General features: G+C 52.4%; 3 protein-coding genes across 3 annotated transcripts; 2 read left to right on the forward strand and 1 right to left on the reverse strand.

Annotated features, from left to right (window-relative positions):
• Positions 1 to 14: 14 nt before the first annotated feature.
• LOC129354713 (caveolae-associated protein 2-like) lies at positions 15 to 9255 on the reverse strand. The gene is made up of 7 exons (XM_055024197.1): positions 9219 to 9255; positions 3354 to 3607; positions 2890 to 3030; positions 2688 to 2789; positions 1831 to 2091; positions 1604 to 1756; positions 15 to 1518 (listed from the first exon to the last, which is right to left on the reverse strand). The coding sequence occupies exons 1-7, from the start codon at positions 9238 to 9240 to the stop codon at positions 1141 to 1143; spliced, it is 1311 nt and encodes a 436-aa protein (XP_054880172.1). The 5' UTR covers positions 9241 to 9255; the 3' UTR covers positions 15 to 1140.
• Positions 4582 to 11122, forward strand: LOC129354725 (vacuolar protein sorting-associated protein 16 homolog). Its single transcript, XM_055024211.1, is given in 28 exon segments — positions 4582 to 4954; positions 5326 to 5414; positions 5587 to 5678; positions 5757 to 5885; positions 6648 to 6831; positions 6834 to 6896; positions 6968 to 7083; positions 7157 to 7279; positions 7350 to 7405; positions 7496 to 7585; positions 7658 to 7700; positions 7703 to 7817; positions 7820 to 7830; positions 7907 to 8038; positions 8172 to 8329; positions 8558 to 8593; positions 8978 to 9086; positions 9153 to 9183; positions 9186 to 9286; positions 9365 to 9473; positions 9560 to 9657; positions 9839 to 9943; positions 10019 to 10096; positions 10168 to 10254; positions 10321 to 10403; positions 10496 to 10592; positions 10676 to 10779; positions 10856 to 11122. Coding segments are annotated over 28 exon segments (2631 nt in total). The 5' UTR covers positions 4582 to 4904; the 3' UTR covers positions 10998 to 11122.
• Positions 11123 to 11892: 770 nt separating this feature from the next.
• LOC129354716 (regucalcin-like) lies at positions 11893 to 15185 on the forward strand. The gene is made up of 8 exons (XM_055024198.1): positions 11893 to 11989; positions 13206 to 13427; positions 13498 to 13680; positions 13751 to 13845; positions 13931 to 14045; positions 14145 to 14276; positions 14779 to 14929; positions 15005 to 15185. Exons 2-8 carry the CDS (start codon positions 13265 to 13267, stop codon positions 15006 to 15008), a joined length of 843 nt encoding a protein of 280 aa, XP_054880173.1. The 5' UTR covers positions 11893 to 11989; positions 13206 to 13264; the 3' UTR covers positions 15009 to 15185.

Here is a 15185-nt window from a genome sequence, read left to right on the forward strand (position 1 = left end):
TATACAAGCATTGATAAGGTGAAAAGCACCATAATGTTTATTCTCTGGTTAGGAGAGTGACCTCTGACCTACAGAGTTAAAACTTTTATAGCAGAGAACAGAAAAGTGTAACAATATTTACAACAATCTACCAGCAGGTGGCCTTCAGAGAGGTGAAGCAGAGGAGCCCGAATTACACTGAGCCCAAAAGCAAAACTAAAGACATAAACCATAAGTCACACAGTCTGGAGACGTTTGGACAAGAAATGTCCCATCAGCACCAGAGATGAGATGTAGAAGGAATAATCTTTGGCAGAACAAACAAAAAACATTAATGAACCATTTTAGATCAATCAATCAGTTGGAATCACAAAGGTTATCAATAATGTGACAGCAGGCAGGAAATGTTTCACCTTTCTGCCGTTCAGCAACTCTGAGATAATCAGACAATGTTTGATTGAATATCAGCAGAACCACTAAAAACTGATGAATGGAAAACCAGGAACATGATGAGTAAAGCAGGACAAACAAACACTGGTGCAACATCAACTCAGCGGTCGCTGGAACGCTGCTGAACGTCTGGCAGAGATTTTTAGGATCTGCGATAGAATGTGGTGGAAACTTCTAGAGAAATGCAAGAAATAGAGAGAAAACTCCTTGGAATGTAAGACATTAAAAATACTTGGATCAACCGCAGAGGGTTCATCATAGACAATGAATGAGACCTGGTCAGAGGTCTGACTGGAGGTCATCAGATGAACCTCTGAGGGAGGGGCTTCAGGTATCAGGACACATTTAAAGGCCCTGGTTGGGATGTTTGAGGAACTCTGGAAACACATTGGAGGATTCTGCAGATCCAGCGTTTGCTCTTAGGCAGGACAGAAACCCTGGAGGTTCCCTTGTTTCATGATCCACCAGCTTCTTGGTCAGGTTGGACCCAACATAAATCATAAAATGAGAACCAGTGATGGTGGTGTGATCTCTGAGAGGCCCAAGGTTTATCAGAGGAGAAGGTTGGAAAACCTTTGGGAGAATGTGATTGTTGACATTTAATGGAGAGTTTGAGGAATAAAGCAGAAAACCTTTTGATTCGATCTGAGTGGAGTTCCTTAAGAAAACTCTGGACCCTCTGATTGGTCTGATCTAACGCTCATGTTCTGCTTAGGACTCCTCCTCCTTCTCCTCTACTCCGTCCTCCTGAGGGAGGGTGGAGGACAGAGCGTACGCCTCACTGAGTCCCTCAGAGACCACCGACACGTCAGCCTCCACCACCAGTGAGCCCTCCTTCACTTCCTCCTTCTCTTCCTCCACAACCTCCAGCTGCTTCTCTACTTCCTCCCTGACCTCCACTACCGCTTCCACCTGGTCTTGGAGCCCCCCCTGCTGGTCATTCGGGGCCAGCTGAGCGTGGACCTTGGTGAAGGGGAGCTCCAGCTCAGCGCCGCCTGCTGAGGGCAGCTGGACGTCGGCCTCGGCTGTGAGGGACTCCCTGGTCTGGCCTGAGGCCTCCGGAGGCTGGGAGTCTGAGCTGCTGCGAGACTGAAGGACAGAAGAACATCTTTAGTCTGAACTGACACTTTCATGGACCATCTGACGATCCAGTGACCTGCGCGAGTCTCTGTACCTTCTTGATGCCAAAGGTCAGAGGGGAGACCTTCAGGCTGGCGGTTCTCTGCTTGATCTTCTCCCGTTGTTCTGCTGAAACGATCTTTGTCCCGATCTTGTTCATCTTCTTCTCGATGTTGTGTCTGGAGAAGGCTTTCTTCAGGCTGTCCACCTGCAGAGAGACAGAAACCATGACGTTTGTCTGACTGGTCAAAAGCCTGGAGTTCTGCTCCCTGTGGTTCCTACCTTCTTCAGGCTGGACCGCTTCAGTTTGTCCGCTGTGGACTTCTCCATGCCGTCCACATCCTGAGGCCACGGCTCCTCTTCGTCCATGTCGGCCTCCAGACCAACGTCTTCGTCAGACGACAGGTCGATGGTCTGGAATTCTCCGTCCTGCCTGCCGTCGCTGAGACCCGGAGCAGACGGCTCGCCTTCCTCCAGGATCTCATCCCGAGGAAACGGAGGAGGCTCCTTCATGAAAACGCTGGTCGGGATCTCGTTTTCCTCCTGCAGCAGAGCAAGACACCGCGTCACAACCGGACACAGTCACAGAGAGACACGAGGAAACCACGAGGAAACCACAATACACACATTGACCCAGAGGAATCAGACTGGGTTCTGGAAATGTTTTGGAAGAATTCTAGGAATCAATCAATCAGTTCAGCAACATGGCAGCTCGAAGTGCTTTCCATTAGGAAAACATCAAACACAACGGCGTCAGGTGACAGAAGGCTGACTTTATAACTGCCTTTATGTGATTCCGAATGTTCTGGTCAGATTTTGGGCCTGATTATTAGTTTCCACCTGTAATAACTGGAGCTGCGTCTGGAATGTTCTAATGTTCTGGGAATGTTGCGTGTTGCTGGCAGGCGGCAGAAGGAGAGGAGTTGACCTTCCACCTCGTCGACACACAACTGGACCAGCAAGTTATGGTTCCAGCTCACAACAACCCCGTTACCATGACAACCACCGCCCCCTCTGAAGACTTTCCAGGTCGGCTCCCACAGCAGCTCATATCCAAATAAGGTCAGTGGCTGAAGAACAGCCCGGCAGCCTCCGTGAGACCACATTTCCCAGCATGCATCTGGTGACTTTACACCTACCTGGAAGATGAGCACCTTGAAGTTGTTCCTGCTGATCAGGTGGGCGTGGTTCGCCTCCAGCTTCCTCACCTGGGCGCCCTGACGCTCCATCCTCTCCCGGACCTGCAGAGACACGACATGGAGGACATGGAGGACATGGTGGACATGGAGGACATGGTGGATGGTCCGCCAGGTGATCCAGGTGTGCTGGTGGTTCACTGACCTCCTTCATGGTCACGGACAGCTTGCGGCTCTTGTCCAGCAGCTTGCTGACGGTGTTGGACGTGTGGCTGTGACTCTTGGACAGCCGGGTCATGTCCGCCTGGATCCCTCTGACCACACCCTCCATCTGGACCTGGTGCATCTGAAACACACCCAGAACCGGGTCACCCCAGAACCCAGAGTACAGACGAAACCCACTCAGTCATCAAAGAGCCGCTGACAGCTGAAGGTCCGGTCCGTTCCTGCGGTGGTTCCGGTAAACATGCACAGCATGGATGTGACGCCTTCCCTCGGATCTGCACCAACAGGAAGTGGCGTCCACATTCCTGAGGAGGAACTCTGAGCGCTCTGAGGGTGTGTCACAACATGGAGCAGAACCACAACCCGGGTCTGGTCCAGATGTTCCTCCACCTTTAGCTCTGGTTCTGGTTTAATCAGCTGTTCAAACTGGACCCGTCCACTCACCTCCATCTTGTTCTGGTTGTCCTGCACGGCGTCCAGCATGTTGACCAGCTTGTCGAGCAGAGTCAGAACCGTGATGGCGTTGACTGGACCCTGACCCAGCTTCTCCGGGTCGAAGGCAGCAGAACCAGAGGCCTGCTCCTCGCCCTGCGAGTCCAGGTTCAGGTTCAGGTCCGGGGCGTCGGCGGGGACCATCAGGTCCTGGTCCTGGTGGGACTCGGTTGTCACCATGTCGACGGAGGTGTAAGCAGAGTCTCCTGTAGTGGAGAAAACACCCAAACTGTGTTCGCCTGCAGTCAGAGAGCTGCGCTCTGATTGGCTGCTGGGAGGGAAACTTTCCAGATAACTTCCCTCTGTGGAAACGTCCACACCTTTAACCCCTTCCCTGCTGCCCCCGGGACCGACCGGAGACACACTGCAGACACCAGCTCTGTTCACACAGCTTTCACCCACAGAGACGTCTGGACCGGACCACTGGACCAGAACCCAGAACCAGAACCCTCTGACAGCAACAGGTTTCAGCTCTGCTGCCCCCGAAAGGGTTAAACTCTCTCTCTGCCCTCAGCCTGGAGCTCAGTCTCTCCACCACACCCAGGGGGAGGGGGCAGTTACCATGGAGACGGGGCAGGAGAGAGAGCCAGTGAGCGCCAGTGTCTCTCGCTCGCCCATGTTTTTCAGATGAAGTCATCTGGAAGGAAAACTGCAGCTTTCCTCCAATTGTGTTCAAGCTGGAACTCCAGAGGAAAACCGGCCCGGTTCCACTGATCCAGAACCGTTTCTGATTCTGTTAAACTAAAACACAGAGATATTCTTCTATAGCTAGAGTCCTGAGGAAAAACGGCCTATTTAAAGTTCCTCTGTGTGTCCGGGTTCTACTGATCCAGAACCTCTGCTGGTTCTGCTGACTAATATACAGGGATCTTTGTTTTATAACCAGAGTCCAGAGGGAAGAACAGCTGATTTAAGTTTCTTCTGCTATCACTGTTTTTCTGTGAAGCTTTGACCCACTTCTGCTCTAATGTTTACAATATTTACAAATAAATGTAATAATTTTGGCCAAATGCAAAAAATCACAAATGTAACTTGATAAGACATTTTATGTTCCTGTTTTTCTCATATAGATATAAAATCAATTCATATATAACAGTTTCTATGTTTTTATATTGTTTTTGTTGTGTTGTCTACTTTGTTCAATAAAGTTCCTAAAAAAAAAAATGCGCGCATGCGCGGAAGTAAGCCTTAGTAAGTAAACACAAGTCATCTGATTTATGGATGTAATTTGTGATCAAAGAAAGGTGAGGGGTCAGAGGTCAGCTTAGGTTTATGTTTTAGGGTGTTAGAGGAAATAGAAGTGGCTCGGTTCTGAAAGCGGTTCGGTTCTGGAAGTGATTCAGTTTTGAGAACGGTGGCTCCTTCGTCCTGGAGGCTCAGGTCAGCTGACCTACAGCCCGTCTGTGCTGCCGAACCCCTGCCTCATCCTGCGGTTCGGTTCTGGTCAGACGGCAGAACCGGCTCCTCTGTTCGGAACCAGACCACATCATCCTCCTCCTCAGGATGGCCTTCATCACCGCTAACTGGAACCCGCTGGGAGACACTTTCTACCGGTCAGTACCACGCACACCCAACAGCTGGGGCTCCGCTCCGCAGCTGGGTCCGAACCTGCTGGGTCCGAACCTGCTCTGTTTACAGAACTGGCCGGTTACATTAATCACATGACTAAAACTGAAGCTAAAGCTAGCTTCCGCCACACAGCACACCTGTCCCCTCCCTCCTCTCCAGGTGAGTTCTTGTGGACCCAGACTAGAGCCGAAGGAACCATCGGATGTCTGCCTGCCAGGATCCGGGTTCGGACCGGTTCTGTTTGTCACACAGAGACCCGGTTACCTGGAAGGAGCTGAAACCTGAGCAGAAATGAACAGAGTCTGGTCGGTTCTGCTGGTTCTAGCGTTTAGCTGTCCCGGTTCTGTCTCTGCAGGAAGACGGAACTTTATGAGATGTTCTGGAGCCTCCGGGACGGACTGAGGGACAGTCTGGTGGCAGCAGCTCCGTATGGAGGCCCAATCGGTGGGTTCTGGTTCTGGTGGTCAACCTGGACTCTGTCACTTTATTCAGTTGCTATGGCAACACGATGTGGAGACATGGAGCCTGGTGGTCCTCTTAGCTCAACCGTCTTCAGTCTGTTACCATGGTGACACAATCAGTTACCGCTAGTTGTTAAGGTGTTGTTGTGTCCCAGCTCTGCTCAGAGAACCGCTCAGACGTTCCCCCAGCTCTCGTCCTCAGCTGGAGATCTACTCCGCCTCTGGAGCGTCCATCACCAGCTTCCCTGTAAGGACAGGCGTCCAACACAACCCCTGCCCCAGAGTGACCTCGCCCTGTCCCTCACCTGTCCCGCCTGTCTTTCAGTGGAAGAGCGGTCCGGTGGTCCACCTGGGCTGGTCCGTCAACGACGAGCTGCTGTGTGTTCAGGAGGACGGGACAGTTCTGATCTACGACCTGTTTGGGTCCTTCAAGAGACACTTCAGCATGGGACAGGTGGGTCCAGTCAGAGACGTGTTGTGGGACAGGTGGGTCCAGTCAGAGACGTGTTGTGGGACAGGTGGGTCCAGTCAGAGACGTGTTGTGGGACAGGTGGGTCCAGTCAGAGACGTGTTGTGGGACAGGTGGGTCCGGTCAGAGACGTGGTGTGGGACAGGTGGGTCCAGTCAGAGACGTGTTGTGGGACAGGTGGGACAGGTGGGTCCAGTCAGAAACGTGTTGTGGGACAGGTGGGTCCAGTCAGAGTCGTGGTGTGGGACAGGTGGGTCCAGTCAGAGAGTGTTGTGGGACAGGTGGGTCCAGTCAGAGACGTGTTGTGGGACAGGTGGGTCCAGTCAGAGACGTGGTGTGGGACAGGTGGGTCCAGTCAGAGACGTGTGTGTGACAGGTGGGTCCAGTCAGAGACGTGTTGTGGGACAGGTGGGTCCAGTCAGAGACACTTCAGCATGGGACAGGTGGGTCCAGGTGGGTCCGGTCAGAGACGTGTTGTGGACAGGTGGGTCCAGTCAGAGACGTGTTGTGGGACAGGTGGGTCCAGTCAGAGACGTGTTGTGGGACAGGTGGGTCCAGTCAGAGACACTTCAGCATGGGACAGGTGGGTCCAGGTGGGTCCGGTCAGAGACGTGTTGTGGGACAGGTGGGTCCAGTCAGAGACGTGTTGTGGGACAGGTGGGTCCAGTCAGACGTGTTGTGGGACAGGTGGGTCCAGGTGGGTTCGGTCAGAGACGTGTGTCCACTGGTTGTCTTGGTCTCAAACAGGAAGTGGTCCAGTCAGAGACGTGGTGTCCACTGGTTGTCTTGGTCTCAAACAGGAAGTGGTCCAGTCAGAGACGTGGTGTCCACTGGTTGTCTTGGTCTCAAACAGGAAGGGTCCAGTCTCAGGTGTTGGAGGCCAAGGTTTTCCACTCGCCGTATGGAACAGGTGTCGCCATAGTAACGGGTTCCTCCGCTTCACCCTGGCAACCAACATCGAGGACTTGAAGCTGCGCAGGCTACCTGAGGTCCCAGGTAAGGACGGCTTGAGGACAGCGCATCCGGGCGTCCTCTGCCCGTCCCCCACCTGTTTTCTGTCCCCTCAGGTCTCCAGGGCAAGCCGTCCTGCTGGGCCGTCCTCACTCAGGACAGACAGACCAAAGTCCTGGTGTCCAGTGGACCTGAACTCTATGTTCTGGACAACACGTCCTGCACGGCTGTGGTAGGCTCTTTGCTCCGCAGACAGACAGGTGAGCTGAGGACTCTCACCTGTCTCACCACCAGTCTGTCCTCAGTATCCTCCAGGTCTCAGTCCTCAGGCTGGCAGCATCGTCCACATGTCTGTCTCCTTCAGCTACAAATACCTGGCTCTGTTCACTGAGACGGGACGGCTCTGGACCGGCTTGTCCAACCTACAGGTGAGCAGGCTGCTCTGTCAGGGGCGGGGCCACACCTGCATGGGGTCTGACAGGTTTCTGTTGTCTGCAGGAGAGACTGAGTGAGGTGGACACCAAGCAGGCAGCTACGCCCAAACAGATGGTCTGGTACGTTGACCTTTGGACCTGTCTATCAATTGACCTCTCTACTTCTGCACCTGTGTGTCCGTTGACCTTTGAACCCATCTACCTGTCCAGGTGCCGCAGGCCGAGGTCCCAGCAGCCCTCAGTGGTGTTGATGTGGGACCGGCTCCTCCTGGTGGTGGGATCTTGTAACGACACCATCCAGTATCCTTGAGCTGAGATCAGACTGGACTTGGGGCAGATTGTTAGAGTGGTTGACCCTTGACCCTGAGCCAGGTTCCCCCTGGAGGACCAGTCGGTGCTGGTGGGCGAGCTGGACGGGGGGTTCGGATCATCGGCTCCGGCAGCCAGGAGCTGCTGCAGGAGGTTCCTCTGGTCTGCCAGGACATCTTTAAGATCGCCTCCATGGCTCCTGGAGCGCTGCTGCTGGAGGCCCACCGGAGTACGAGGTATACTGGTCACACTGGGCGCTGGGGCTGCTGCCGGCGACGCCCGACGCGGTTCTGATCCCTCCTGTCTGAGCAGAAGTCCAGTCAGAAGGCGGACGAGTACCTGAGGGAGATCAAGGAGCAGAACGTCCTGGGAGACGCCGTCCGGCAGTGTGTGGAGGCGGCCGCTCACGAGTACGACCCCGACACCCAGAAGGCCCTGATGAGGGTGAGGTCACCAGAACCACAGAACCATCCAATCATGGGACAGAAGCTGAGATCACTCTATACGCATGAACTTCATTGATTGATTGATTGATTGACTGATTGACTGATTGACTGACGCGGCGTCTATCCGCCAGGCGGCGTCCTTCGGGAAGTGCTTCCTGACGGAGTTCAGCCCGGATCAGTTTGTGACGACCTGCAGGGAGCTGCGGGTTCTGAACGCCGTCAGAGAGAGCAGCGTGGGGATGCCGCTCACACACTCAGTATCCTGCCCTGGTGCATCATGGGAGGTGGAGTTCTGGGGAGATAACTATGATTTCATTCAAATGGAGAATTGATGTTGTTTTATCCGATTTTTCCATAAACTGACGTTCTGAATCTAAAGTTCCTTCTTTTCAAATCTGTTTTTGATTGTTTTTGTTTTAATGAGTTGCTGCTTCTATTTCCTTTAGTTTTGGATATTTAAACTTTTACATGGTTCATATTAGATATATGTGAGATGCTCCTTAACCTCTGACCTCAGATTTAAACAGATGACCCTTCAGGTCCTGATAGACAGGTGAGTCCTTCCCCCACCTGTTGCCAGATTGGCTCATTGTTGAAACTTGAGCTGCTTTTCACAACATTTGGTGATTTTAGAGAAACATTTTTAAAAGAGATACTGAGGACGAACCGCACAGCATTCTGGGGGATTAGGCAAAGGAAACATTAGCCGTTAAGCTAGGTTGGTGGAATCAACAAACTCACTCGCTCTTTGGTTGCCTAGCAACAACTTGCTGAGTCACAGCATCAGATTAAGGTTTAACCACTGTTCATTAAAAGTGATTAAAAATAAAAACAGCAGAGGAGAGAAAACTGGATCAAACAGGACAGATCTGGCGACCCCGACCCCTCCTGACCCGCGTCCAGCTCGTCCCCCTCAGTGTCTCCTGTTGTCCCTCAGGCTGGTCTACCGGCAGTTCTACCCTCTGGCCATCGAGGTCTGTCGCTACTTGAAGATCCCAGACTACCAGGGAGTCAGTCGAGTCCTGAAACACTGGGCCTCCTGCAAGGTAACTCTGCCTGTCCCCACCTGTCTCCAACTGTCCCCTCATACGTGTGTGTGCGTGTGTGTCCAGGTGCAGCAGAAGGACCTGACCGATGAGGCCATAGCCGAGCCGTCTGCGCCAAGGTGGGAGACTCACCTGGAGTTTCGTACTCGGACATCGCGGCTAAAGCCTATGAATGTGGACGGCCAGAGCTGGCCATCAAGGTACGCTGCTGCTGCTCTGTAGGGTTCAGACCTCAGCGGCTTCATGCGGTCCGTAGTAACCTCTTCCTCTGCCTGCAGCTGCTGGACTTCGAGGCCCGGTCCGGGGAGCAGGTTCCTCTGCTGCTGAAGATGAAGAGGAGCCAGCTCGCTCTCAGTAAAGCCGTGGAGAGCGGCGACACCGACCTGGGTGAGTCATCAGGCTCCGCCCCCAGCCTGCAGACTGGGGGCGGAGCCTGCTGACCTGTGTGTGTGTGTGTGTGTGTGTGCGTCCAGTTTACACGGTGGTGACGTACCTGAAAAACGAGATGAACAGAGGAGATTTCTTCATGACACTGAGGAACCAGCCGGTGGCGCTCAGCCTCTACAGACAGGTGAGCTCACCTGGGCCGCCTGACCTCCACTGGAGAGACTGGAGGTCAAAGGTCCTGACAGGAAGCCATAACCATCTGAAAGACAAAAAATCTCCCAGAATCACTAAATGTAAACAAAGTCCAGGCAGGCGTTTCCTGTTGGTTACCATTGAGACGAGTGACGTGTCCTCTGTGTCTTCAGTTCTGCAAACTGCAGGAGCCTCAGACGCTGAAGGACCTGTTCAACCAGGACGACGACCACCAGGAGCTCGGCAACTTCTACGTGACGTCCAGCTACAGGGACAAGGTGAGCCGCTCCCACCTGGACAGGTAGGTGGGACGACTGTCCACATCCTCACCTGTCCCTGCTGTCTTTATCCAGAGACTGGAGGGCCGGCTGGCACAGCTGCAGAGCGCCGTGGACGAGTACAACAAGGCCAAGAACGACTTCGCTGCCAAGGTAACGGTCTCACCTGTACACCAGGTATGTCCACCAGGTGTGGACGGTCTCTGATGTCTCCTGTCCTTCAGGCCACGGAGGAGGAAATGCGTCTCCTTCGTTTCCAAAGGAAGCTGGATGACGAGAAGGGGGCGGGGCTTCTGGGACTCTCCCTACAGGTATCTGTAAACACAGGCGACCAGAGACCAGCTTGGCGTTACTGAGTGATGTCACTTCCTGTGCAGGCCACCATGGAGGCTCTGATGTCGTTGGGTCTCCACAAGCAAGCAGAGCAGCTCTACAGAGACTTCAGAGTGCCGGACAAAAGGTGCGATGTTACGGCAGGCTGGGCTGTTATTGGCTGGATTGATAGAAATATTTCATTTTGGAGGTGACTCACTTCCTGTCTCACCTGCTCAGGTACTGGTGGCTGAAGCTGAAGTCTCTGGCTGAGAAGGAGCAGTGGGAGGAGCTAGAGAAGTTCTCCAAGAGCAAGAAGTCTCCTATTGGCTACCTGGTGAGAGAAGCCCTGCCCCTCACCTGCCCGCTTTAACTGTGAACTGCATTTCCCATGATTCTTTGCTGCCTGCCTGCCCTCAGGCCTTCGTGGAGGTGTGCATGAAGAACAACAACAGACATGAAGCCAAGAAGTACGTCAGCAAGGTCACACCTGAGCAGAAGGTCAAAGCTCACCTGGCTGTGGGGTAAGACCACACCTGTGACATCATCACACAGCAGAGCCCCGCCCACTGCTCACTCTTCTTCTTCTCTGGCTGTCAGCGACCTAGATGGAGCAGCAGACGCCGCCATTGAGCGCAGGAATGAGTCTGAGATGGGGGCGGTCCTCTCCAGATGCTCCGCCTCCGACCGGCTGCTGATGGACAAGTTGAACCGGGCTCGGGTCGCCACTGCCAAGAAGTGACCCGATCCGGGCCAAGAAGTGACCCAATCCGGGCCAATAAGTGACCCGATTGGAGCCCAGTCACACCCCATTCCTGCAGCTAGCAGCGCTAACACAGTCTGCTAAATAAATGCTTCTGTTTCCGACCCATTGTTCCATTTGTGGCCTGTTTCTGCTGTCTTCAGACTTTGACTAGGCCACTCTATCCCATGAATCTGCTTTGAACATAACGTGTCTGGCTCTGTGCTCGTCTTCCCACAGCGTGATGCTGTCACCAAGTGCTTTGTTAGTTAGTCAAGAATTAACAGCAACAATTTCGGTTAGTTTGTCATAAGATTAAAAAATGGCTAAAAATTTGATTAACCAACCAAATATTTACCTACAAACCAAATATTTAGCTTGTAGCTAAATATTTAGCTAGCGTAGAGATAACACGTTAGCCGGCTAACCGCATGTAACATGTAATATTTTGGAGCTAAATATTTAATGAGAAGCTAAACGTTTACCTTTCTAACCAGCTACACGTTTAGTTAGCTGCTGCTGCTAACTATTTGTGGACTTTGTGTTGGACGGAACCAGTTCTGGGGTTTAAACTGGAGTCCGGGTCAGAACCGACCCTGTAGATGTGGACGCGGCGCCCCCTGCTGGTCCTCAGGGATTAATTAATGAGACCCACAGAACCACTCCAGAACCGAATTTCAGGGATATTCTATTGTTTTCTAACTCTGGGTTCCGTTCAGCCCGATGCTGGGTCATGTGATCCCAGGCTCTTTGCTCGTAGCAGAACCGAACCCAGCAGACCTGAATCTGGGCTCTGATTGGTTGATTAGTCATTTAAGCTGGACTGGGTCCAGAACCCAGCGCTGATTTGGGCCGAGGCCAGGATGATGGAGAGGATCCAGCCAGGGGCGGTTCGGTTCGGGGCGGAGTGGGGGCGTGGCCTGGATCAGGAGACATAAAAAAGGCTCGGTTCGGCCAGAAGTTCTGCAGGGAACTCCGAAGTTCTGCAGCAGGTAGGTGGTTTCGTTTGGGTCCAGGTGTTCAGGTGCATGACCGACTAGTTCCGAACCGGGCTCAGAGCACCACGTGATCTAATCAGCACCAGAGACGAGGTTCTGGTCCGGTTCTGAGTCCAGTTCAGTTCCAGACGACTTCTGCAGAGTTTCATGATGCGTTCAGGCGCAGCTCGGAAACGGGAGACACTGGTCAGCCTCGTGTTCCGATTCGACCCGGACCGGCTCAGCTCACAGCAGCGAGTCCACTTCCGCCTCCGGAAGTTAGAAGCGGAAGGAACAGAACCAGTGAAAACAGAACCGAGTCAGAACCAGAACCCTGGAGCTGGACCACATCAGAAAGCGCTGAGTCAGCGTCTGGTTAACCTTTAACCTTTCGGCTCTGATGGTTCTGCTGTCTGATGGTACCGCAGTACGTCCTACCGGACCGCGGTACTTCAGTCTTCACAGGCCGTGTATCTATTCTAGTATGGAGGCCCAAAGGGCCAAAATTCAATAAATACTATGAAAAATAAATGTCATATTTCTAAAAATACATTAATTTCAAAATACATATTCAGTCTTTATTTAGTTTTAAATAATTCTAGGTATTTTTATCTGTGGTATTACAGTGACATCACGTACAGCATCCTGTAGTAGTACATTAATAGAGTACTATTAATAGAATATTATTAATGTACTACTACAGTACATTAATAGTACTACATTGCTGGATTGAAGCTAGAAAGAAAAAATACATTTACATCACAAAATTCAGCAATTTTCTAGAAAAACCTTGCAAATTTAAAAGTTTGAAAAGTCAAAATTTTGTTAAAAAAATTCAAATCTCCAGATTTAAAATATTTTCTTGCAGAAAGTGAAACTTTCTGACCTTGTATTGTCTAAAGTTTTTGACTTGTAAATTCTCTGAGCTCCAAAAGTCAAAAACTTGCAAAACAACAAACAAAATTAAAAAATTTTGAGTTTGAAAAGTTGAGCGATTCTGACTTCTGGAAATATTGGGATTCTTTTTTCAAGTGGAGAAGTTTTATATCAAAATCTTTCGATTTTTCTGGACTTTTTTGACTTGTGGATCTCAGAAATTTACTTGTTTTTCTAGAAAATTCCCCGCCTGAAGTTATAAACTTCTCGTTTTTATGCCTGTTAGGAATACTAAAACTATTTCTGTTTGCTAAAAGCAGAAAACTTGGAGAACATTTTTTGTTTCATTTTCTAGCTGTGACTCTACCTCTGCTGGCGCTCCTGCTCAGTGATTGGCTCCAGCAGACAGGTGAGATGTCGTCGGTGAAGGTGGAGTCCGTGGTGAAGGAGCACGCTCAGATCGGCGAGGGGCCGGTGTGGGAGGAGTCAGAGCAGACGCTGCTGTTCGTCGACATCGCAGGACAGAAAATCCACCGCTGGAACGCAGCGACCAATCAGATCCAGTCTCTGCAGACAGGTGGGCGTGTCCTCGTCACCTGAGGCTGCCTCACCTGGCCGCTCGTCACAGCTCTGCTCCTCTTCCTCAGCTGACACGGTGGGATTCGCGGTCCCTCGCCGATCCGGCGGTTACGTCGCAGGCGTGGGCTGCAGCATCGTGGCTGTTGATTGGTCGACTCAGAAGGTGACATCACTGGCCAGCATCGAAGACGACAAACCAGAGAACCGTCTGAACGACGGGAAGGCCGATCCGATGGGACGGCTGCTGGCAGGTACAGCACACCTGTCGGCTGCTGACTCACCTGGTCAGCCTTAACCATGGCGATGTTCTTCCTCCCTCAGGGACGATGAGGAGGGACGCTCAGACCGCTCAGGTGAAACCAGGATCTTTGTACCTGATGAAATCTGACCTGTCTGTCACCAAGCTGCTGGGCCAGGTAGGCTCACCTGGCGGCGCCCCCTACAGTCAGTCTGCGTACCTGCAGCTGGTGGGCGGGGCCTCACCTGTCCCTCACCTGGCAGGTGGACATCTCCAACGGGATGGACTGGACTGCGGACCTGAAGACGCTCTTCTACATCGACAGCCTGGCGATGAGCGTCGACGCCTTTGATTACGACTCGGCCTCTGGAAACCTGGGTAACCACACCCATAACCGCGGCAACGCCCGCAGCCTCCGCCCGCAGCCTCCGCCCGCTCCGCTGCCAAGCTTCCTGTCTGTGTTTGTCCGTCGCCTAGGTAACCGCCGGGTGGTGTACCGGTTGGCGGAGGGGGAGGGCGTTCCCGACGGGATGACCCTGGACGCCAACGGCCGCCTCTGGGTGGCGTGCTACGATGGAGGACGGGTCCTCAACATCGACCCCGCGACTGGTCAGTCAGACTGGGAGGACTGGTCAGTCAGACTGGGAGGACTGGTCAGTCAGACTGGGAGGACTGGCAAATGTCATTTCAACATTTGCTTCATATTTTGAAAGAAAAATAACAAAAACTATTGGCTATAGTCGAGTTGACCCCTGACTCGGGGCCAAAGGTCAAGCACACACCCAGGTGCAAGTCCTGTTTGTTTTAAATGTTTAAGTTGTTCTTAGTTCATTCAGAAGTAAAAATGGTTTTAGACGTTTCTGTGTTTAGCTGAACATGATGGACGGATTTGATCGTTTGTCAGCAGAAACTCGTTTCTTTGAAAAACTCTTAATATGGCGGGTCGAACAGAACCGGACGGATCCGTTCATCAAGTTCAAGCTGTTGGACTTTCAGCCATTAAACGATTTCGGAGCACAACTTTGATCTCTCCAGATTACAGCAGATTATTCAGCAGGAGCCGACCCAGTAAACCCAGTTAACTGGTTAAACTGGCCGTTCCTCCTCTCAGGTAAACGCCTGCAGACGTCTCTGCCCGCCACAAAGACCACTTCCTGTTGCTTCGGCGGCCCAGACTACTCTGACCTCTACGTGACCTCGGCCAGCCTGGGTCTGGACCAATCAGAGCTCCAGAAGCAGCCGCGGCCGGGAACACCTTCAGGGTGAGAGCCCCGCCCCCCGCCCCTCCCTCACCTGTCTGAGGCCTGCTTTGACCTGCGCTGTGTCTGTGTGTGCAGGTGACAGGGCTCGGGGTCAAAGGTCGACCATCAAACGCATTCAGCGGGTGACCTGCAAGAGGCGGAGTCTTCTGATCTTCTATAAGGCTGCTGATTAATAATCAAACTGGTTCAATAAATGATTTTACAGTGCTCACCTGTTCTCTAATAAAGGCCGAGCTGAGCGCTAAGCATGCTGGGA

Source organism: Poeciliopsis prolifica, unplaced genomic scaffold (assembly GCF_027474105.1).
Source record: "Poeciliopsis prolifica strain line A6 unplaced genomic scaffold, Auburn_PproV2 SCAFFOLD116, whole genome shotgun sequence".
Taxonomy (NCBI): domain Eukaryota; kingdom Metazoa; phylum Chordata; class Actinopteri; order Cyprinodontiformes; family Poeciliidae; genus Poeciliopsis; species Poeciliopsis prolifica.